We start from the raw sequence: 25,237 nt of genomic DNA on the forward strand, positions 1-25,237 counted from the left end.
CGGTCTCTTAAGCGTCCAACTCTATAAATTTTGGCTCGGGTCATGATCTCCTGGTTCGTGAATTCAAGCCCTGCCTTGGGCTCTGCACTGACAGTGTGGAGCCTGCTTGGGGTTCTCTGTCTCTGTCTCTGTCTCTCTCTCTCTCTCTCTGTCCCTCCCCTCCTCTCTCTGTCCCTCCCCTGCTCCTGTGTGCATGTGCACGTGCGCACACACACTCTCTCTCTCTCAAAAATAAATAAAGTTAAAAAAATTAAATTACAAGTATTTCATTAGTTTCACTCATATGATATAGGTAGGCAAAGTTTCTAAACTGGGGATTTTTGGAAGGGAAATGAGTAAATTTTCTTATGGCTTAGAGTTACAAAAGAGGCTTCTCTCTCATTAAAGGGTTCGACAATTTTCCCATCATTCCTTTTTTTTTTTTTTTTTGTAAATATGAGACAGTAAGTGTAAATTCTTGGTAGCCCTTGTACTCATGAGACATGGGTCCACTTTGCATTTCCTTAGCTCTTCTGGGAAGTGAGTTCTATTTCCAGCCACTGGATGGCAGCTAACCTCCATTATTACTAAGTTGTTTCCAGAATCCCTCTTCCATAGTGTAGACTGGGCATCGTTTAGCATACTGTGCTTGAAAGGAAAAAAGAAAAGAACGCAACATGTAGTATCTCTGGATTAATCTCATTTTATTAACCTCCGCACATAAGATTTTATAGCGCATAAGATTGAAATGCTCTAAATCTTGTAACTGGAATTCTGAAGATTTCTTTTTAAAAAGAAAAGAAAAAAGCCAGGTAAACCTAAGCCTGTTGATTGCAGACACAGTGCTCCTCCCTGAGTCTGTAGATTCATTATTAATAGTAGAGTTTTACCATTTTGACATTCCACACTGCAAATAATATCGCAACAACAGTCCCCCATAAGGAAATGTTTGGAAACCTTAGCTGATCGCTCAGAGCAATGGTAAGCTGATGCTTGCTATACTGAAATTCACTCAAATGAATAATTCAGTTCACAGAATTCCGGTTTGCAATTCTATCCCATTTGATAATCACTCAGTGAAATGATAATGAAAAAGAGCTCTGGCTTGTATATTTCAACGCAAGAAAAAATGTGAAAGTTGATCAACATGTCAACCTCATGCTTCAGTCTAGGCTAATAGAGGAAAATGGAAATACAGAACAAGCAAGCGTATGTCCTCCATTCAACTAATGGAGCAGACCAAAGTGACACTGATAGGAGGGGTCAGAATTTGGCTTTTACACCCATCAATGATTCCTTGTACTGCACGCCCCAGACACCACTCTCACTATCTATATCAACAAATTAAAAAATAAAAACAACAACAACAGCAACAATGGCATGGAAAAGGATACCTCCAAGAAGATTAAAAAATAGAGGTCTTACTTAAAAATAAATGTCACTTTGGTTATGAGAGTAGAAGTGATTTAAAAATGATCTCTTGATCTATACTTAATGAGCACCTATTGTGTGTCAGATGCTGTGCTAATCATGTTAGTCAAAGCTGTTGTTTTTTAAAAAAAATTCTAGTACAAATTATATTTCTAAAATGAAATTATTATTCAGGATGAAAATGATTAGATTCAAGGAATGAGCAATAGAATTTCAGAGAAGGGACTCCTGAGACCCCAGAAGAATTTCATTGAGGAAGGGATATAGGAACAGATTCTTGACACATGCGTGGAACTATAGCCTGTACAGAAGGAGGGGAGTGTGTTTCAGACAGACTTTGAAGGTACATTTCGAGACCAACGTGTATCCCCATTGGCATGAGTGGTTGAGGGGTGACGGCCTGGGACTCGGGGGTGTTTGAAGTGGCCTCAGGCTGTTTCTTCGTTGTCGCACACTATTGACAAGGAACTATCTTCCCCTATATATTAGAATATATATGTAGGTCTCGCTTTTCCCTATATATTAGAATAAAATTTTAATACTTAAATAAGAGTTTTGAACTGAGGTTAACAAGATTTAATCTGTACAAGTGTTGGATAGAACTAATTAGGGAAAAATGAACTCTAAATCGAATGCTTACCGTTTGGAAACCTTTCTACAGAACAAACTTTTGTAATTTAAAAATGTTTTCCATTTCATTAATTTTCTATAAAAAGAGAGAGAGAAAGAAATGTAAGTCCCAAATGGGGATAACAGTTTGGAGAAAAATTGCCTTCAACTATCGTTCTCTTAGTGGTAATTGCCTTAAGATTTTCTCTTCGGAGACTGTGGTTTTCAGCTTTGTGCATTTCCTGGATTAGAAAAGCAATAGATTTTCTCCTACTGCTCTATATCACTCAATGGATTAACACCTTCAACTTTTGTTTCCCCCCATTTTGTTATTATTATGTAATAAGCAATTGGGCACCTCGTGTTTTCTTTCTTCTATTGTTTGGCAGGGAAACTCACCACGCAGTCTGCTACCTCAGTCTGCCTTAGCCTTAGGGTTGATGGTTCCGTCCTAATTGGTTTCAAAATGATGTTCTGAATGGCAAGGGAACTGGCGATGATGTGAAGGAGAATGTGCGAGATTTGGTTGGGAGATACTTTCCCTTTAGGCTTTCCTATAAGGAAGGAGGGAGACAAGCTCATGGGGAGGTTTCCAGAGAGCAAGGGAGACCTAGGCTTAGAAGGTGGAATGGACACCCCCCTCGCTTGCTGGGGAAGTGGCAGCAATACAGTGCTGGGGGAGGGGGTCATGGGGAACAGGGAGACACTGCTCTTCTAGAATTTTCCATTGGAGCAGATTCAAATGTTCACCCTTTGCTTTGGGAAAGGGGAAAGAAGGAAGTGAAAAAGCAGAAAGGAAGTATTTTTTCCTGGCCTGCTCTAACTCACTTTCAGGACACTTACCTCAGGAACATATTTGCCCTTATTTTCTTCAGTTATGAAAGGAAAATAAATAGTACAGACTTTATTTAGCTTTTTGATTTTTCCCTTTAGTTTTTGGTGTACTATTGCTCCTACCTTTCTTTCTTTTTTTTTTTTTTAAGTTTATTTATTTATTTTTGAAAGAGAGAGAGCACGAACCAGGGAGGAGCAGAGAGAGAGGGGGGGGGGGGGAGAGAGAAAATCCCAAGCAGGCTTCATGCCGTCAGCAGTCAGCACAGAGCCTGAGGTGGGGCTCGATCTCATCTCACAGATTGTGAGATCCTGACCTGAACTGAAATCAAGAGTCGGTCACTGACTGAGGCACCCAGGAGGCCCTTCGTATCTTTTATTTGAATAACATTGTGCTGGGCATATCAGAGAAGCTCAATAAATATAATGGTGGTTGACTTTGGTGGGATTAATGAGCCATACTAAAAACAGTTTCTTAAAATATGTAACACTTCTTCTTGAATCACATCTAAAATACAGAATTAATTTCCTTACCACATGGGAAAGGAGTTATACCACCAGGTTTGATCCTTAGGGTCTTTCTTTGTTACCTTTGCTTCCTATTGGAACAGGAACCTTCTGCATTTTTGATGATGTAATATTTGAAAGTTAAAACAATTGAAATAAAGTAATCGTTCAGATTAATTTCATGTCAAAGACTAAATCACCATGAATGGGCTACATTTTCAAAAACCTTGCCTTATTCTGGCCTTTATGTTTTTTGCACCTGGTATATTTATGGCCCCGTGATAATTGAATTCACTTCACTCAATGAAAGTTGATTTATGTAATTAACTGTACCATTTCATTTGGATATTTGAAACTACCTGGGGGGTTACCTTTGAATAGAAGGCCCAGTGTTGACTGTTTTCAGTGGAAGAATTAGTAATAGAAAACCAGGAAGCTGGCGGTTCTTTGGGAAGCAGGAACTAGATGTTGCATTATAAAGCATTGTTAAATGTACTTATGATAGGAAATGTGTGTATATGTTAATATTAATTGGGTCCTTTTATCTCTGCTGTCAGGAAAGTTGCTGTGCTGGTTTTGGTAAGAAGTGAGCATTGAAACTCATTCTTAAAGAAGCTTCGAAAGCACATTTGGTCTGCATAGTGTTTATATAATTTAGTTTTGTTAACAGTAAAAACAAATTTATTCTTTACGTATGCGGTAATAGACCTTGCATTTGCTCCCTGAAATCATATTTTAGCATTTTTGCTGGGGAAAGAAACACCAGTGTTTGAAATTTGCCTTGTGAAATGTATAGGTAGTAATGACATTTATTACAAATTGTATTACGGTCTTTAAGAAAGGTGAAATACAGAAAACAGCAATAGGTAAATATATTGGGTTATTTCTGTTTTCCTTGGCGATATACGTTTTGCTCTGTTGGTAGCAGAGTAACTCATTTGTAACTGTGGGTAGTTTGGGGTCTAAAGACCTAATAAGCTCGTGGATGAGGCTATAAATGGGACTGTCTCCATTCATTGAAGAAATATAGCTGTGACAGGACAGATCCATGCCTGGTGTCTGGGAGTTTGTAATGGAGGTTCAGGGTCACCAAAAGCAAAGTGTCTGAACTTTCCCTTGAACTCTGATCTGCCAATAACTCTCTTTCTGAGGTGACCAAATCATTCCTGGCTCTGGCTGGAAAATCTTCAGTTGCTGTCTCCTCAAGTTTATCCTTAAGCATTTCAAAGAGGGGCAAGACAGTCTTTCCAGAAATTACTGCTTGGTTTCAGATGCATGGATTTTTCTGTATCTGATCATATTCTTGGAGTCAAAAGTTTTTCTGTTTTACAAGTCAGCGCATCTCATTTTACTGACAGACTCCTTGGCATGGTTGTGCGTGTTAACCATTGGTTAGCATATTTATAAATATGTCTCGATTATGTTCATGGGTTTATGTTTATGATAAAAATCATAGCAAACAGGGGTTTCCAAAGTTGCGCTATCTTAAGTTGGGAAGTTCCTATACCATGGCAGCTAATTAACATGCTTCCAATAGGAGGATGTTCGAGACCCTGGGCTGGAATTATTTTTCATCACCTTTAGAGGATGCCTCTTGAGTTAATCATCTAATAATTTCTAATAACAGGACTCAATTTTACACTGAATGGCATTTGTTTTGCTTTTCTCTTTAAATATTTCTCCACAGGAAGGGAGCAAGATTTTGAGGTTACCACGTTACAATATTTTGGCACGAGAGAAAAGCAAAGAGGAAATAAATGCAATCTTAAGTGAGGTTTCTTATGTTTGCTGGTGAACCCAACTCTCTACCTTTTTCCTTCGTTCAACAAAAATAAGCACAACTATGATAATAACAGATGCCTTCAAAATGATCGCCCAGTGAGACCTGGGCACCTGACCCTCATTTCTGCAGCTGGAGTCATGGGTTCCTGCAGAATTGTGCGTGTCTGTTGGTGGGAGTCAGCGGGAACAGGTGGATGTGAGCTGAGGGATATCTCCATATTATCTGTTGTTCCTAAACATCTTCGATCCCAGAGACCAGGTCTTGGTATGGGTAGTGACTGATGTAACGAAATAGAGTTTTCTCCTAAATAAATACCTGGTAAACTAAATCAGAACCAAAACAAAAGGACTATGAGCTGGAGTTTTTGTTGTTTTATATTTGGAAAAATGATCATGCCCTGGTGCCTAGGATGCCCATGCAGAACAACAGCAACTCAAAGGTAACATAAAAGTAAATATTTGCATTTACTGCTTTCACAAAGCAAAAATTATCACATTAGTAAGGGTTCTCTTCCTGCCTCTAATTGATACTGGTCTTCTATGTGCTCGGACCTTGCATTTCTGAAAGAACAAGTAATTAAGGCATAGGATCATCCCCAAGCTGTGATTATCACTGTAAACAGGCTCTGATTAAAGAAGCATTATTTTTCTCCATTGTATGTGATATGGTGCTGAAATTTTCGTCCTAAACAAGGAGTGACTGGGGTAACTAAGCGAGACAATATGGTCTGGGAAGGCTCAATGTGAAAATATAACCATGCTAATAAGCAGCCGACCCCAAAGCCAAATGCTAGGAGGACATACTAGAAGGAACTCTATGAAATGCATTTAAAACTTGAATTCTACATTTCTATTCAGAGTTCCTGAGCTTTGGGTTATGTTTGGGAGAAGAATCTTGTAAAACACTGCAGCATTATACACAAGGAGCAGGTATCATGGTCCAGGGAGCATCGTTTGTTCAAGCCATCAGCATCTAGAATGGAAAAAAAAATGCCTATGGGGAAAACAGTATTATTAAAGGTGTCCTAGCACTGCAATGTTATAGTGATCAGCATCATTTCAGATGATGCCAATGATATCAAAACTTTTCCAGTGTTTTGTATGCCATGTTATAAGATTGTGTGTGTCGAATTCCTACTAAGATAACATTTCTGTAACTTTAAGCATGATGTACATTTAGGGTCCAAGCAGCAGAGATCACTCACTTAGGCCACGCATTTTGTTTAGAGCCGGGTGATGCCTGCAAGATCATCTGGCCACCTACCTCGTGTTGTTCACAAGGGAAGAGGTGACCAGCGTGGCTGGTGGTTTTTCAGTGTCGTCCAACCAACCAGTACGTGGGCGTCAGGATCAGAAGTGTGGCTTCCTTAGTGTTATAGCTCTTTTAGGATTTGTCTAGCAGGCTTTCCGGTCCTTACCCGAAGGATCCCCCCCCCCCCCCAAAAAAAAAAGAAGTGTGGCTCCCCAGAGCCAGGGCAACATTACTTCTCTGGACATAAGTGGAAGTGTCATCAAGGAAAAGACGAGAAAAGGTGGAAGAATGTTCCTGAGATTCTCTTTCCTTTGGCATGCCCCTCTCCTGGTGCCAAAAGTTCCCAGTTCTTACACTTGCACTTGAGAGGCACTGTAAGGAACAACATCTGGAAGGCGCATTTAGCACGGAGCCTCCCTCCTTCTCTGGCCTCCGCCTGCAGAACGTGGATGTTCCGTTTAGTGTATGCTCTCCTCGAAATGCATCAGCTTTCTGTATCCTCCTCTGGGATTTTTCCTGCCTTTCCCCCTTCCTCTTCTTTAAACTCAGGCAGAGGAGACTTTCAGAAAATGCATGCATCTTTTTTCAGCTTTTGCTGCACAATTTCAACCCGTGGAAATGAGGGCAAAAGCAACAACCCATATCACTTCACCTGGAGCTTTTAAGATAACTGCTTTTTGAGGGGAGGCAGCTCAAATGATTGTTGAATGAATATATTTTTGTTCCTTTTTATTATGAGTTTGTTCTTCTGTTATGATTTTTTAAATGATGATGGAATCAAGAACACAAGTACTGTTTTGGCCTTGCAGGCACAGATGTCATGTTTTCAAGATGAAAAGACCCATAGGAAAAGTAAAGAACGAAAGCTTTGCTTACATTTCTTCAGTCACCTAGTCTCCAAAATATACTCTTTCTCCAGATCCCCCTGTTCCTGTTTGAATTATTATGGTTCTTCACTTTACCCAAGCTTGACAAAATGGAACTATCTTTGACCCCTGGGTTTTCTTTCTTCCATCACGGATGGTCAAATTCCATCTGTGTTTTTTTCCCCATTCCTTCGTCAACCAGGATTTCTATAAAAAAAAAATAGCTTAGGGGTAGCAAAATGGAGGCTGGGAGAAGAGGATTTGCCTCTTTTTATTTAGCTCGTTTGTTTCCTTTTTAAAAAAATTTTAAGGGGCGCCTGGGTGGCTCAGTCGGTTGAGCATCCGACTTCAGCTCAGGTCACGATCTCACGGTCCGTGAGTTTGAGCCCCGCATCAGGCTCTGGGCTGATGGCTCAGAGCCTGGAGCCTGCTTCCGATTCTGTGTCTCCTTCTCTCTCTGCCCCTCCCCCATTCATGCTCTGTCTCTCTCTCTCTCAAAAATAAATAAAATTGTTAAAAAAAAATTAAAAAAAAAAATTAAAAAAATATCTATTTATTTTTGGGAGAGGGAGACAGAGTGCAAGCACGGGCGGGGCAGAGAGAGAGGGAGACACAGAATCCGAAGCAGGCCCCAGGCTCTGGGCTGTCAGCACAGAGCCCGACACGGGGCTCGAACCCATGAAGCATGGGGTCATGATGCATTGAGGCATCATGATCGGATACATTGCTTTTCCAGAATTTTAATTTAATTGAAAAAAGCTTGTTGAGACTTACTTGACCATAGATCCAAAAAATCACCTGTCACCCTGGTGTGTCCATACAAATGTAAGTGCGATGAATTGGCTAAGAAATTTCTAAAGCTTCTTCATGTCAGGGTGTGACCCTTCTGGGATTCTTTCCATCCACCGCCATTCATTCTGTAAGTTGTGATGCTGGTGTTTTCCTGATCTTCCCAGAAGGTGTCAGTGGAAGATTTTCAGAAAACAACCAGGACGCATCTTCCTTCTTCAAATGCATCTTCAGTGGTTTGTTAACTAACATCAGGTGCAGCTATGGCCTTGTCATGCCACCTGGAGTGACTACTAAGTCTGCATAAACTCTGATAATGACAACCATGTCACGATGGTTGCCGAGCAACAGCCGTCATAAGGGTGCCTATCAGATACACCTAATTTCAATACAATAAAAAGCTCAAAAAAGATGCAACTCACCGTTGATGAAATATGGTACTTTCTCATCCCACTGAACTTGTTTGCCATTTTTATACGCTGCCCACTGTATCGTTGTTTAGAAGGTCATTAAACTGATAAATGCATTTGATCCTGCTGGCCTCAGGAACGGAAATCTAGTATAAATGTGTAGATGGTAACTGATAAAACTTGGATCCAATACTTTTTGGGACATAGAAATCAAGACCAAAATTTCCAAATAGCTCTAGACTGGAGTTTGTGGGGCAGGCTAAATCCCTTGAGAATTTGCCCCCTACCTTGCTGTTGCCACTAATTGTAGTGCTAACATTTTTGCAAGAAAAAATATGGTCACATTTTTCATTTCTTACGTGCCTATGAGGATCCAGGAGTTTTACATACATTTAAATTATCACCTGTTTCTTAGGCAGGTGGATTTATTTCTAATGTACAATTTAGGAAACAAAAGCTCCCTCTGATGTCCTCTTGCTACAAGAGAACAGAGCTGGGATTTAAGTCCAGGTCTGTCTGACCTCGGTGGTTGTACTTTTCTATGTTGCCACATGGCATAGGTTGCACACATAGGCTGCAAGGCCCAAGGTAGGTGAGTCTCCATAATTCAGGGATGGAGAGTTCAGCAACGTAAGCCTGACATGGTAATTATTCAGAATACAGATCCAGGTGAAGCTTGCACCTTATTTTCTTTCTTAAGGGCACGTTTCACAATTTGTAATGATATCCTATTTGCAATTATGTATTTATTACTATGTGGTTTATTTAATATCTTCCCCCAACGAAGGCAGGAATGACGGCTTGTCACCGATTCTGAGATACACAGTTTTCACATTTTAACATCTGTGGATCCAGAATGCATCTTAACATTGAGGAGTTCAGGTTTACTTGGCAGCATTTTATCTTTCTCTTTGAGTGTTCCATAAAATACGCATATCACAGTTCAGTTTTTGCTGTTTGATTGTGTTTTTAAAAAAATTTTTTTTTAACGTTTATTTATTTTTGAGACAGGGAGAGACCGCATGAACGGGGGAGGGTCAGAGAGAGAGGGAGACACAGAATCTGAAACAGGCTCCAGGCTCTGAGCTGTCAGCACAGAGCCTGACGCGGGGCTCGAACTCACGGACCGCGAGATCGTGACCTGAGCCGAAGTCGGACGCTTAACCGACTGAGCCACCCAGGCGCCCCGATTAAGTGTGTTTTTTCAACGTTTTTTATTTATTTTTGGGACAGAGAGAAACATAGCATGAACGGGGGAGGGGCAGAGAGAGAGGGAGACACAGAATCAGAAACAGGCTCCAGGCTCCGAGCCATCAGCCCAGAGCCTGACGCGGGGCTCAAACTCATGGACCGCGAGATCGTGACCCGGCTGAAGTCGGACGCTTAACCGACTGCGCCACCCAGGCGCCTTAAGTGTGTTTTTTAATTAGCTTCGTATGCTTCGTATGTAGCACAGTTGCCCGGCCCCATAAAAAGGCAGTCACAGACATTTGTTGAATGAATGAATGAATGAATGAATGAATGAATGAATGAGTGAATGAATGGAAGTAGAACTTCAAACCTTGCCTGAAGGTACTTGGATTTCTGGATGAAGTCCTTTCCCTCCATGAGGCCCATTGTCCACCCTTGTTTCCTCATTAAGTCTGATGTAAGATTTGTTTATGGCCAGTACTCGTAGGCTGGAAGAGTGCGCTGTCCACACAGACAGGGCTGGGGTGTCCCTGGCATAACCGTTCCTGTAGGAGGAGTCTTGCCCACTGTCGCCTGGTGGAAACTACTCATATGAAAACCCTCCTGAGACTCCCTCCAAGTAATGATTGATAACTCCTCTCCAGCAACCAGAAATCAATTTTATTTCAGGCCGACAGTGAGGGGCAGATGGTCAGATGTAGATTCAGGCTTGTGCTTTGCCTTGGTTGTGCTGCTAACGACAATGCTCAGTTAGCTTCCTTCGTTTGAGGGGATCCCTGAAGGCACCTGCCTCTGCCTTGCCCAAAGGGGGTTGATTTCAGCGACAGGGGTTGGAAGACTTTGCAGTTTAACCGTGGAGCCTCGAGAGAGCCATGGTTATGCCTGCCAAACACAAAATGAATACCATCAGCCATCTGTGGGAATTTTTCCAGAAAGTAACTCTTCCCAAGAGATAATGTTGTAAATGGGCTGCTGGCACAAAGATAGTGCCTGACACACCATTAGGGAAGCGCCATTGAATGTAACTAATGAAAGATAAGCACACATATAATGAAGCGTAACCTCTGTCCAGAGGTCATGCGTTGACGGAGGGTTCTTGGGACTGACACTAAGAGGCTGAACAAAGAGGATGAGAAAACACTGCTATTTGCTGGTGACCTTTCAACCCCGCACAGAGGAGAGTGACTTCTAGTCTAGACACCTTCTTCATTCACAATTAGAACAGAAAACAGCCGCTCACCGATACCCAGAGGTTGATTTAAAAAATGTTCCATAAACAAAGTCTAACTTTCTATGCTCCAGTTCTTTGCTTACCAAATAAGATTCAGGTCTAAGTGTTCTCTCTTGTATTAACCCTACATGTGGAGGCCACACCCTAGTAGCAGGTCAGACTTCCAAGTTCAGATACCAAATTAGCATCCAAATCAGCAGTAGGTGTTTCTTTTTTTTCTTTTTTCTTTTTTTTCATGAGTTGGGGGAAGGAGCAGAGAGAGAGGGAGACACAGAATCCGAAGCAGGCTCCGGGCTCTGAGCTGTCAGCACAGAGCCCGACGCGGGGCTTGAACCCATGAACCGTGAGATCAGGCCCTGAGCTGATGTTGGATGTCAGACACTTAGCCGACTGAGCCACCCAGGTGCCCCAGCAGTAGGTGTTTCAAACCAAATTAGCATCTTGGTTTTCCAGTCAGTCTTGTAAGGTTAGTTAGTAGAATATTAGTAAGATGAGTCCCCTATTTCCTGATTATCCTTGGGATTTGAGTTCCCGAGACTTGAACTCCAAGGACCAAATCCTGGATTTAACAATGACCTACCTTTGTTTTTTGTTTTTAATTTATTTTTGAAGGAGAGAGAGAGAGACAGAGCATGAGCTGGGGAGGAGCAGAGAGAGAGGGAGACGTGGAATCTGAAGCAGGCTCCAGGCTCTGAGCTGTCAGCACAGAGCCCAATGTAGGGCTTGAACTCACAAACTGTGAGATCATGATCTGAGCCAAAGTCGGACGCTTAACTGACTGAGCCACGCAGGCGCCCCAACAATGACCTACCTTAAATGTCCTGCTCTCTATTCGTCTTGATGAGAGAAATTGGATCTCTCAAATCACGTTGGCCATGGTTTCCCATTCATGTCTTCACAGTAAGGATGATCAAGATATTTAGTCACATAGAAAAATTACGTTGGTTTATTTGTATGTACAACCGGGTGAGCAAAAGTAATTTATGGACATCATTTTCCATTTGCATATGAAATAGGCTTCCCTTTATGGGAGGAAACGGCTCCTTTGGGGCACAATCAGCCCATCTGACAATTAGTCACAATTAGTCACAATGCTGGCAGTTAATCGTGCACATCTAGTTGTTCAGTCCAAGTAATACTGAATTTCTTGACTTGAGCAATTCATTCAGAGTGGCTTTCTCTGCTTTCTATTTTGATGTGGTTTAAAGTTTCTCACTGTTCAAGGAAATCACTCAAATACCTCTGTTGACTCCAAGCGTACTGTTGGGCAGTGTATGGAATTCAACGGACATCAGAAGTGACGCAACCGAGCAGTTCAAATGCTTTGATTGGTTGATAAACACAAGCGAGGGACACAGTGCACTGTAGGGATGTAAACGGTATTGCCCTAACAACACAGGCTTCGGAGCAGAGGAGAGGCCGAGGGGGGAGACTCTAGAAGGAAAACGTGAATAGTACAGGTGCACTTTTAATTTTTATCCTGTGCATATGGTGAGTAATGCGTGCAGAGTGGACACGTGAAGGTGAAGTTCTGGTCCTCCAGAGCAGGGTTCACTTGAAAGCCTGTTGGATGAGGGGCAGGCCTCCAGGAGTTATAGGATCATTTAGGAAGACCTCTTGCCACTTGCTGACCAGACTGCTGTGATGTTTCGGATCGGTAGGAGACAGCTCTGGAAGCAGAGCGTCACCCGCATTCTAACGGTAAGGGGCTGTTGTCCGTAAACTTGCACGTGGGTCTTGGATTATCATCATTCACACCATGTGGCAAAATACCTAAAAACATGTCAAAGTTATATCGTGATGAATTTGTGAGCAACATGTTTGCTTACTAATTTGGGGTCGTTCATAATGTTACGCGTTGGTATTTCAAATACAAAAAAAAGGGGGAGGGAAGGGGACCGTATCTTTTGGCTTTTCTGCACGTTGCTGCCTGAACTATAACTACCTGTAGACATACATGCCTGCATTTTTTGGGGGGGGGACAATGCTTGTCTGAGGGGGAAAAAGCACATTCAGGGTGCTTTGGTGACTTTGCATTCTTTCAGCCCTGGATGCTTGTGTTGGTGATGGGAGAGAGTTAAGGCAGATTCTGGGGTGCAAGTTTTCTCTGCTCTTTGGAATCAATCCCCGGTTCTATAGGCCTGGAAATGAGGTCACACAAGGATGTGCCTTTGGAGTCACATTGAAGAATGAGCTTCCCTGGCATAGGGCTCAGCTCAGCAGTTTTTTATTATGCAAATGCAGAGAGGGATTTGGAACCTCTTCCGCTGCCAATTAATGTCAGAAGAAAATGGTGGTTGCTCTAGGACCCCATTCTCCACATTAACCCGTGCTTCCTCAGGGCTGGATCACTATCTGTCATGCATCCCCAGCAGCCCAGATGATTCTGTCTAGTCTTGCAACCTGCTGTTTCACCACAAAACGGCAGGGATGCTGTCTCTGCATTTCTCAGCACTCTGCCACCAGTCACCTTCCCTTCCCCAGCCCCACCATTCTGATGCATCCGTTCCAAGGTCAACATCTTCCAGCCAAGCCCTGGGACTTATTTGCCTGTAAACACTCATTTTTTAAGACCAAATGCCAGCAGCGCCTCCTCTGAGAAGCCCTCCCAGCACTTTGCTTCTGCATCTGCTAGCACCCTTGTCACATCACTGCAGTGAAATGACATTTGTCTACCTATCCCCTTCCCTCACTAGATTGTGAGTCCCTGGAGGACAGGGATGATGGGCTCTCCATTTGTAGATAGACTTCTCCTAGCACGGAGCCTGGTGCTGATCCACCTTAATTTTGTGCTTGGTTAATAAAGTGAATGAATTAAACTTCTCACTGAATATCTTACTGCTGAGTCTTTAATGTTAAAATCAATGATAAAAATCTTGACTAATTGACTAAAAATCTCGATTAATTAATTATATTCTTCTTTGGCATGAGCTACCGTTTGGGGCTAAGCTTTTTGGGGGGTTCATTTATATATTTCGGGTGCTGGTTCTGTTTGCCCCTCTGAAGAATGAGATTAAGAGAATTACCTCAAGCTCTTTCCGCCATCTTGGAACCTGTGGAGGCCTGCTGGGAACAGGACTCCTAAAACAACAAATATGTCTGGAGGCTGTGGTCCAAAGCCATTTTTGCTGGCTGTTAAGTGGGGTCTCCCCAGAGGGAGCACATAGCTCTTCTTAAAATTGAAGATGTTTATGCTCAAGATGAAGCTGAATTCTATCTAGGTAAGAGATGTGCTTATGTGTACAAAGCAAAGGACAACACAGTGACTCCTGGTGGTGAACCGAATAAAACCAGAGCAACCTGGGGAAAAGTAACTCGTGCTCATGGAAACAGTGGCATGGTTCGAGTCAAATTCCAAAGCAACCTTCCTGCTAAAGATATTGGTTGCAGAATCCGTGTGATGCTGTACCCCCCAAGGATTTAAACTAACTGCAAAGTAAGTAAATAAAGGTGTAGATTAAAAAAAGAGAGAGAATTACCTCAATAATGTTGCAGTGTATTGTGAAAATAATTACACATTTTCTATATAGTGCACTGGTATGATGGTTTATTAAATTATAACTTTGTGACCTAAAGTAATCAATGGCAAAGATTCCAAAGCTACGTGACATAAAAACTATAATTCTCTATGTCCATAACGTTGGTCTGAAACTATTACTACAATGATGCTGTATTTGAACTAGGTTATTGTAATATAATAGTTGACTTTATCCGGCTTATACCTAAAATTAAAACCAAAAGTACCATAGCTCCTGGGTTTAGAAAGGTGAAGCCATACCTCCTTTCTGTTGTCTAATGAATGTAAATGCTTTTCAGTGAAAAAACATGAAATAATTCTGTGTCTATTCACTCACTTATTTACAAAAATGTGGCCCAGATGTGTCTGCCTTCTCTCTGCTGTTGTCATGGATGAACACTGCTTAGCACCAACTTACAAGTATACAACAGACATGAGTTCCAGACTTAGAGATTCTGTTTTCCTTTCCGTCCCTCAAATTAAACTGAACTATATTTACTTACTAATTTAAGTAAATTAGGACTTAAATTTACCTAATTGCAAAGCTGATTTTCACACGGAGAACAGTTCTCTTCCTCGCCCCAGGGATATATATTGTTCGTGGTTTTCACTGTATGTACTTAAGTTGGGGAATATCATTGCTCGTTGCATTTCAGATGGCTAGGCTTCTCTAAACAGTGATTCTCGAGGGCATAGAGACTGTGGGGGAAGGGAGGGTGCAGGCTCCTCTGGGGATGCACTATGCCTTCCCCCGCTGAGAAACTCTGCTGGGAGGCCGCCGTTGTTCCCTTGGGAGTGCGTGGGTAGAAACCGAGACAGAAAAGAACCTTTGCTCTCAGATATCTTTTGAAAACTTAAAGGGTGTGGGTTTCGTTGTCCTCGGGCAAAACAGCCAAACAGGTTTTGGTGTCCTCTGTTCATCAGGCCCAGGCATGTTTGGCCGGTGAACACGCTTCATATATACAATACAGCAGACAAAATGAAAACAATTCCCTTGCAGATGGGGAGGTGAATGGCTCTAGGATTTAGCTGGCGGGGGAGGAAGGGACCAGTGCTGCTTGTTAATACCCAGGTGAGTGTTGCTGAGCTTGAGCAAGTGAATGCTCCAGATGCCCACATCATAATCACGCCCTAGCTAGACCCTGGGAGAGTGTGGCCAAGTGCAAAATGCATCCAGTCCACAAATAATCTGTTGAATGTCTACTTTGTGCCAGGCGCTGCTGTGCTCTGTGATCAGGCATGCAACAGCACTTCTGGGCCTCATGGAGTTGAGAGCTGAAACCTAGTTACAACTATCGGTTTTTGTACAACGCCAGTAACGAGATGGACAAAAGAGGTCTAGGGTTGGAAGGATCCCAAATTTATGCCCTTGGACTTCCTCTGTTAAGTTCCTGCCTCAAGTGAGAACCTGGTCCTACTAATCAGTCATGATCAATCCATAAAATCATTTCCTTTGGGGCAGTGTTCTGAGGCTGGGCGGCATGTTAGAATTGCCAAGGGAACTCTTGAGAAATACCAGTGCTCAGGCCTCCTTGGGAAAAGATAAGTTAGAGTGTTGGGGAAGGGGCAGGCATCAGTATTTTAAAACTCCCCATGATTTAAAAAAAATGTTTATTTGTTTTGAGAGAGAGAGAGACAGGGAGAGAACATGTGCACACGCAAGTAGGGGAAGGGCAGAGAGAGGGAGAGAGAGAGTCCCAAGCAGAGTCCATGCTGTCAGCATAGAGCCCGACAACATGGGACTCAATCTCATGAACCATGAGATCATGACCTGGGCCCAAACCAAGAGTAGGACATCTAACTGATAGAGTCATCCAGGCACCCCGAAAGTCCCCATGATTCTAGTGAGCAGCCAGCTTTAAGTGTTCTAGTTTATTGTGATGAATAAGGGCATTTTTGAATTTCATCCCTGTGTCCTATGTAACGTGAATGGTGACATTATATATATTTTAGCTTGGGAGTGAAATTATATGACCCCTGCTGCCAGAGGTAACTCTTGGAATTCTGCAAGAGAGGTATTCCTGATTTGGAGAAAAACCGCTGTGGGGTGCGAAGGAAGATAGAATATGGAGTCATGTGAAGGTCCACTAAGGACCTTCGATCAGATCCCCAAATTTGGTGTGCAGAAAACCGACTGTAAGTCTGGATGGTTGAAATGTTTGGGGCAGAGAAGGCTGTGGCGATGAGGACATCCCTACAGCAGGTTTTGGGTCGATTTGTGTGACAAACCCACATGGAGTAAAAAGTCAAGAGGGTATCTTTTATTGGCTTGGAAAGAATGACAGACAAGAGAGCCAGTAAATGGGGACATTTGAGGGTCCTAAAAACTCCAGTGAAAAATAGACAAGATTCCAGAGCTTACTGTTAGGACAAGAAGATTGATGGGAACTTCTCAGTTTAAGCGCTGTCTCTTTGCAATGGAGGGGAGTGTAGCTCTTGTTGAATAAAGGAGGACTTCACTGTAGCACCTGCTGTGAGTGGGATTAGCCATCGTGGAGTGTCTTTCCCTTCCAGAAAACCACTTTGCTGAAGTGCTCTTTATGTGGGAAGGAGTGCATCCTCTGCATCTGTGATGCTTCACTGGGAGACACGAAAGGGAAAGGGGATAAGAAAGGGCAAGACGTGAAAAGTACAGTTAAAAGTGGGGAGTTGCTAGGTTGTGGGTCTCCCAGCCGGTTAAAGAGCAGGGTTGGATGCTCCAGGAAGCACCACAGAGTAGCCTCTCTCAGAGGAATGGGGGTCCTGTGGGGTAAAACAAAAATGCTGGAAGACAAAGGAGGAGGCTCTTCTTTGTTGGAAGACATGGAAAGGAAGTTGACTTTGTAGAGAGGGCTCTACATGGAAGTGAACAGGAGAACCGCTTCCCTCAGTTTTTGTAATTCAACACATTTAAGTAGGATGTAGGCTAAGGGAGCTTAGTCATATTTGCTGTAAAATGAGAGAGGGCTATAGTCCATACTAGTGGTAGAATTTTGTGCCATGGTTTATACTCGAGACACAACAGCATTGAAGACCCAGGAGCTTATTGACTGAATTCTGAGTCTGTGATCGTGGACTCAGACTGAGCTAGAATACTTTGTTCCAGCCCTTTGTTATTTGAAAGTGACTTGTAAATGATTAATTTGGTTACTTTATACGCTCACTAGGTATCAGCTGAGGCTCTCTGTGTCCCAGGTACTGTGCTAGGCCCTGGGGATATTGCAAAAATTAGGATAGAAAACTTCCCTTTGTGTGGAGCTGATCGTCTTGCAGGAATGATGAGACTCAGTTGATTTTTATTTTATTTTAACCTGCAAGAGATAAGAAGGATCAGGTTATACGTATGGCAGGTTACCAATAATGAGGCATTTCAGAAAGCTGGGCATACACTTTGAGTAATTTCTCCTTCTGCTCGTGGATTTGCCCTCATTCATCCGTGGATGAGGAAGATGGTAAAAAGTGAAGCCAACTGGCCTGAGATGATCAAATCCATGTCCTTGGCCTCTTTGGTACTATGTTTCATCAGATGCTTAATTATGTGTGGACTTGAGATCGATATGGAGAGCTAAAGCAGAATCAGTCTTAGACAAATTTACTTTGGCGATCTAAGATAAGGAGTTTCACCCGTAATTCATAGACTCAGGATATTTCCAGTATCTCCAGTGGGATGTAAATCTAGATTATACTCTCCTCTACCACACTTGATACATTGCACTATGCATCTCTATACATAAAAGAACAAAACACCCAAATGAAGAAAATAGAAAGATATTCATCCAAACATATGCAACAGACCCTCATTAAAACAGATCTCTTCCTCTTTCTCACATTTCTCACAGGTTCTCTCATAGACCTGCAACAAGGCTAACCTAGTTTCACCTAGAAAAACTTTTTTTTTTAAACAAAGAAATAAATTTTTGGCTGCAGAACCCATTCCTTTCCCCATACACTTGGCCGTGCAAAGGCATCATATGAGGATGACATAGATGAAAATGAAGTTGTTCAGGCAGAAGCAGCAACAGGTGGGGAAAGCATGGAGCCCAGCCTCCTGGCTGCCCAAGCAGGGAGGCCACCTTCTAGGCACTTTTAGGAGTTGAGGATGGCAGGTTACCTTTTGCTGAGACACAGGAGCGTCATGAGAGAGCTGGACACAAGGCATGCCAACTGGAAGCCAAGTGGGCACCAGTGCATCCTGGTACTAAAATGTCACTGGTGTAACTCATTAAATGGTGCCAGTTAACCCCAGTTTCTACCCACCACTCCTTATATAACTCACGCAATGTATATGGGGACACCCTCCAAGAGGGCCCTAGATAATTCTTGGGTGGGAATGTAAAGAGACCATGTTTATGGAACACCAGTTTGAATAGGTGTGAAACTCTTAGTTGCCTGGGGCAACCGTGTCATGGCCTTGCAGCCCAGCTCTTAGCTTACTTACTTAGCTGTGTGCTCTTGGGAAATTATTAATGGCCCATAGTCTCAACTTCCTGGTGTGGAGGTAATACTGCTGCTTCATAAGGCTTTTGTGACAATTAAACGTAAGCACGGTAAGGAAATGATGACTATCAGAGCCACGGCTACCAATGCCACCAGGGCGAACAGAGCAAAGTGTCCTGTGACACCTTCAGAGAGTTGGGGGAAAGGGTGTCCCTGTGCACAAAGGGGCCCCTGGACCTGACATTCACTTCTGGCTGTCATGGCGTCTGTGGCGTGGACCTGGGTCTGAGACAAACCTGCTAACGGGGCTGGGCTTTCTAAGGGTAGAGGGAATATAAACATTTGTAGAATTAAAAAAATATATGATTGAAAAGTTTGGCTTCTCCTGAGTTTTGATGCCCAGGGTCAGTGCCTTGATCATGCCATTTTAATTCAAGTGCTGCTTGACGGTATTGTCTCAAGACTGCTCCCATTTTAATCTTCACAAATGCCCTTCAGGTTTGGACTTGTATTTTCATTTTTCAGATGAGAGTAAGGTCTCTCACATACTCAGGGATTACCAGTCCGGAGCCAAAAGGAAGTTGCACGGTCTCACGTGAACAAGCACGCAGACTCACACTTAACCATAGAGTTAAAGGCAGAAGTTGGTATACTGTGTTAAAAAAAGTTGGATGGGTAGGCTCATCATGAGAAAACATCACAGAGCTTATTATGAAAGCTCATGCATTGGGTCTTTGTTGGGATTTGTATTTTAAAATCTCAAGTCTCTCGTCTGTGTTAACTTTTGAACCAGCAAGAAGCTCCGACCGCAGAGAAGGTAACGGTGCTTAGCTGTCATCTAGTCCAATGCTTTTATTTTAAATGTTTATTTTTGAGAGAGAGAGAGAGAGAGAGAGAGAGAGCAAGTGCATGAGTGGAGGAGGGTCAGAGAGAGAGAGAGGGAGACAGAGCTCCTGAAGCAGGCTCTGCACTGTGAGCGGGACTCGAACTCACAAACCGTGAGATCATGACCTGAGCTGAAGTCAGCTGCTTAACCCACTGAGCCACCCAGGCATCCCTAGTCTAACACTTTGAGTCTGCAGTTCTGGAAACTGAAGCCTGGGCAGGTTGACTGACAGATGCAAGTGACAGAGCTGGGACAGGAACCTAAGATCGGGACCAGGGCTCATTTGTCCACGCAGAGTTGTCCAGCCTTGAAAGCAGCACTTGTTTCTTGTGAGTTAGCACATTAGTGACTCTTTTCTCCAAGGATGGCAGCGAAATCGCTTGCCACCACATTGCAGAAGTGTTTTACTACTTTCGAGATTTCTGTGGACGTTGAATAGGTTGCCCAGCCCCCTCCTCCCATCCCCCCCCCGCCCCCATCCCTCGGTGCTTGTTCATGCAACAGGAAACAATTTTAATGTGACTCCAAAAAAAGCCATTCCGTTGTCCGCCTGTTGCCATCTTAATCCCTCCCCAGTTGCCCTCCATGTTTCAAAGGCCAACAGGACAGCCACCTCCAGACAGCTTGTCACCTGACTGCTTGTTGCTGCCATTCCCTAGCAGCCAGAAAGCTCCGGGTTTAAGTTTATGGGCTGACAATGCCCTGGTCTGGTCACTAAATGTTTGTTTGATGTTACTGACTTCTTGTGGTAGTTAAAAAACAATTCCCTCGTTGTTCAGCAAAGATAGAACCAACGATCAGTTTATGCAAGAACACATTCGTTGCTTAACATGCTTTTTCGTGCAGCTTAGAAAACACTGACTTTAAAAACACATTGATAATTCGCTGTGTACACATGACACTTCTTTGGAATTTTTCTTCCTCTGTGATATTTAAGTAAAAATAGAATCATTAGTGTTCTGTTTTAGGGACCAATCACTCCTTTCCTCCACTAGAATATATATATATATATATATATATATATATATATATATATATACACACACACACACACACACACACACACACACACACACATATATATTTTTTTCCCCTTTGGAGTCTCATAAAATCAGGTCATAGAGAATGTGTTGCCATGGCAGAGTCTTATTTAAGTTTCTCTATTCTTCGGAAGGCTTCAGTGGCTTTACATCCTGACTTTCCTGGTTTTCTAGTTCTTTTCTTTCTTTGTCACTCCCCAGCATTTGCCGCAAGATGGTTGTTTTGATGCCTGATTTCTGGCTCCCCTGGTTGCCCACCATGTCCTCAAGCTGCTGAAGCCATTTAGTACAAACCCAGAGAGTTCGCTTTGAAAAGCACTTTATTCCTCCCTGCCAAGCAAGAAGAAAACAGTCTAAACGACAGGACATCATCCTTGTTGTAGCCACATTTAAAAAGAGATGTAAATTTGCTTCTGTTTGATGTCTATGGAATGTATACTTTGTGTCAGGACCTGTGTTAGTTCCTATAGAGAGAAATGGCAAGAAAATAGGTATATTATAAATTTTAAAAATCCCTAATCCCTCCTCCTTCCGCCTCCAATTCTTTCCAGCCAGGCACCTCAGGTTCTGGAAAACAAATGTTAATTGCATGGGTCCAGAGATGGCCTTTCAAGCCCTCTGAAATCCCCAACCTTTTCCTCTTCACTGTTTTTGAAGGTGTTTGTTTGTTTGTTTTGTGTGTGTGTGTGTGTGTGTGTGTGTGTGTGTGTGTGTGTCTTAAAAAATTCTTCCTTGACTGTAAATTCCCCTCTATCTACTACTACCACACCTCTTTCCTTTATAGTCAAGTTTCTGGAAAGAATAGTTTATATTCAGTATCTTTATATTTCTCTTTTCTCAGTCCCCTGTTTCTCAAGCCTACATCCACTTGCTTTCTGTCCAACCAGTGAAATTATTCTACAAGGATTACCTTGTTATCTACTGCTGCATAACAGACCACACGAGATCATAATGGCTTATAGCAGAGACAGCAGTCCCTTATTATCTGTCTTGAGTATATCGGCGATTGGGCTCAACTGGGTGGTTCTGCTTTGAGTGGCATTGGGCTGGGTTGCAATCCTCTGTAGGCTTGATTAGGTTGGAATGTCTGAGATAGCTTACTCACCTGGAGGGAAGTTGGTTCTGGGGTGTTGGCTGGGTTGGCTGGGGCTATTGACCAGAATGCCTTGGTTTTTCTTCCATGTGGTCTCCCCATGTGGCTTGGACTTGTCACAGCATGGTAGCTGGGTTCCCAGGGAGCATTTCCAAGGGCAAAGGCAGAAGCTGAAGCTCTCCTAAGGATTAGCTTAGGCAGGTTTACAGTCTTACTTTTCCCCACGTTCTTTTGGTGAAAACTGGTCACAGGGCCAGCCACCTTCAAGAGGAGGAGAGGTGAATGGCATGATCCTTTTGCCAAGGGGCTGTGGGATGCTGTAGCCCCTTTTGTAAACACAATTAGTTACTAAGGAAACCCTAACTGACCCCACCGCTCCGCTATAGCATTAGCACTATTGGCTCTGTGGTGTATTGGTGGTGCGGCCTGCCCACTATCCTCACTTGTCTCCGTGGGCTATTCTTTCCCTCCTTGCTCCTGGCATATTGGTGCGTCCCAAGGCTCTTCACCTTGCTTTTCATTCTCCATTTCTTTCTTAGAAAATCATATCTGCACTCATGGTTTAAAGTTCGATTTATTCATTTGACAAGTGTTTACTGAATATCTAGTATGCACATGCCCCCTACTGGATGAAAGGACTGATAACATAATCGTGCAGGTTGTGCACTGCATAACCCCAAAAGATACCGTCTTGACTGTCTCTGTCTCTATCGTATCAGTGATTCTCAGCAGGAAGTGATTTTGTCACACACGGGATGTTTGGCAGTCTGGAGACATTTTTCATTCTTACAGCTCAGTAGTAGGGAGTTCCTGGCATCCAGAAGGAAGAGACCAAGAACACCCTACAATGTGCAGGACTACCCTTCACAACAGGAAAGATCTGGCCTGTAATATCAATTGCGCTGCATTGAGAACCCGTATCTACATCTGGGTCTACAGTGCAGCTTCCCCTTGAGTTCCAGAGCCACATTCCCAATGGTCTGTGCATCCTGGGCTCTGGGAATGCCGCCATAAGCCACTTGACTGGCTTTCCTGTCTCCAGGCTTGCGTTGCTCCAATCCACATTCCACACTGCTGACAGAATGACTAATTTTTAAAAGTATAATTTATTGTCATATTGGTTTCCATACAACACCCAGTGTTCATCCCAACAAGTGCCCTCTTCAATGCCCATCACCCACTTTCCCCTCCCCCCACCCCCATCAACCCTCAGTTTGTTCCCAGTATTTAAGAGTCTCTTATGGTTTGCCTCCCACCCTCTCTGTAACTTTTTTTTCCCCTTCACCTCCCCCATGGTCTTCTGTTAAGTCTCTCAAGATCCACATATGAGTGAAAACATATGGTATCTGTCTTTCTCTGCCTGACGTATTTCACTTCGCATAATACCCTTCAGTTCCATCCACGTTGCTGCAAATGGCATGATTTCATTCTTTCTCAATGCCAAGTACCATTCCATTGTATATATAAACCACATCTTCTTTATCCATTCGAGAATGACTGATTTTTTTGTTGCAGCATGGACAGCTAACATCTCCCCTGATCTGAAACCCGTCAGTGATTCTCCATGGACTTCAGATAACGCTTAAACTCCCTTATGTGGCCCACAAGATATTTTATGATCGGACTGCTTTCTCATTTCCCATTATGTCTTTCTAGTCCTTTTTAGTTCAGTCAACCTGGCTACCTTGTGGTTTCCAAAGTGTGCTCTGCTTTCCTACGCCACTTGGCCTGTGCACGTGCAGAAATGCCTCCCTTCTGGGACTGTGGCCAACTGCCCTTCCACTCTAGGTTCAACCCACCTCTTCCCAAAATGTTCTCTGTCATCGCTACCTCAGCCCCAGGCTGGAGTGGGGGACCCTCCTTTTTGCAACTTCTCTGAAGACCCATAAAGGTCCCTGCCTTGATCTGATGCCCTGGTGGCAACCATAATACCATCCTGTCATACTTATACTTTCCGCTCAGATCCTGACAAACAGGCTATGAGATTTTTTGACGTCATTGGGTAGCATTTGCCTCTATAGCACAGGTACAAATTGGGGTTAAATAACTGTATGTTGAACAAAAGAGGGGCCACCTTTTCTCTTCCTAGTGTTGCTCATTGGCATTTCAGGCAATGTACTTAATTCAAGAAATGAATTGGAAGCTGGATATCCACCAGTGGCAGAATGGTTGAATCAATTACGGTACATCCACATTGTTGAATAGTTTACAGCTATCACACAGGTAGGAATAGCCTGTATTAAAGTAGAAAAGGGTCTGTGGTGTATTATTAAGGGGATATGTATGAAAATTTTATAGTATAATATACAGATGTGTGTATACATTTGCATACGTTTGTATGAGCATAGTGCGTATGGAAGGATATGCTTCAAACTGCCCACATTGGTCATATGCCTTAGTATTGTAATTAACAATCAATTTAAAGGTAAGCACTAGTATTCAGAAATCAATTTCAAGACCAGATATGAATCTGTAGACAAACAATAAAGGTAGGAGATGATGTGGAACAATATTACTTTAAAGGCTTGGGGAATGTTTACAAAAATGGGGATCTCTTTTTTTGTGTGTCTTTTGAATGTTTATATATGCATAGAAATAAATCTAAAGGCTTAGAACAAAATAATTGCAGTAATAATTTCTGGATGGCAGATGATTTTTATTTTTTTTTCTTTTAGCTTATCTGTATTACACAATTTCAAAATGATGCGCACATCTTATTTTCATAACAGAATAACATTATTTCTAAAAATGGAAGATTAAAACTGGTACCATTAAGGTGTCTGTTATGTGAGTACTCAAGACCTGAAAAAAGCAACAGTCTCATGCGGTTATTACAAAATGAGTACATCTGAGAACAGTAGTTGTCACATACCATTTTTGTTCCTTTCTTACAGCAAAGACTGAAGGAAGAGAAGGAAGCCAAACGGGCACGCTTGGATGGCAGACATGACTACTTATTTGCAATAGTAGCTTCCTGCGTGGACCTGGACAAAACTGAAGTGGAAGATGCCATTCTTGAGGGGAATCAGGTGAGATGCACTTGAGTGTTCCCAGACTTGATTATGGAGGGCACAGAGAACCTATTGACCTCTGTCCTATGGCAGGATCTGTGCTGGGCTGCAGAGGAGGGTGTCTGTTCTAACACGGACAGGATTCCATTCTGACCATACAGGTGGTGGCAGATTGACGTTAGGGCTCTCCAGCTCTTCATGTTGAATGGGGGTACTTATAACTGTCACTTAAGTTCCATGGTTCTGACAGCAATGTCTGCCTGTTTCTGAATCCAGGGAAGCTGGGTTCGGGTGCCATCTTGGAACTTGAGGTCGGAGAATAGAATCTTCTCTCAGCTTCTGATATATCTTGTCTTGCATTTGTCCTATTCTAACCTGGGAGATTGAATTTTGGCA

At 42.8% G+C, this 25,237-nt stretch overlaps 1 protein-coding gene and 1 non-coding gene across 2 annotated transcripts in view; both read left to right on the forward strand.

Moving 5' to 3' along the window:
- The window catches only part of DNAH5 (dynein axonemal heavy chain 5), a 282,567-nt gene that overhangs the window by 39,026 nt on the left and 218,304 nt on the right, over positions 1 to 25,237 (forward strand). Inside the window, 1 exon segment of the mRNA XM_023239471.2 lies at positions 24,725 to 24,859. Within this exon segment, the coding sequence (XP_023095239.2) occupies positions 24,725 to 24,859 (135 nt within the window).
- Positions 6,508 to 6,571, forward strand: LOC111556991. The gene has a single exon (XR_002736706.1). It is a non-coding gene; the product is annotated as a U7 small nuclear RNA (small nuclear RNA).

Source organism: Felis catus, chromosome A1, assembly GCF_018350175.1.
Source record: "Felis catus isolate Fca126 chromosome A1, F.catus_Fca126_mat1.0, whole genome shotgun sequence".
Lineage (NCBI taxonomy): Eukaryota > Metazoa > Chordata > Mammalia > Carnivora > Felidae > Felis > Felis catus.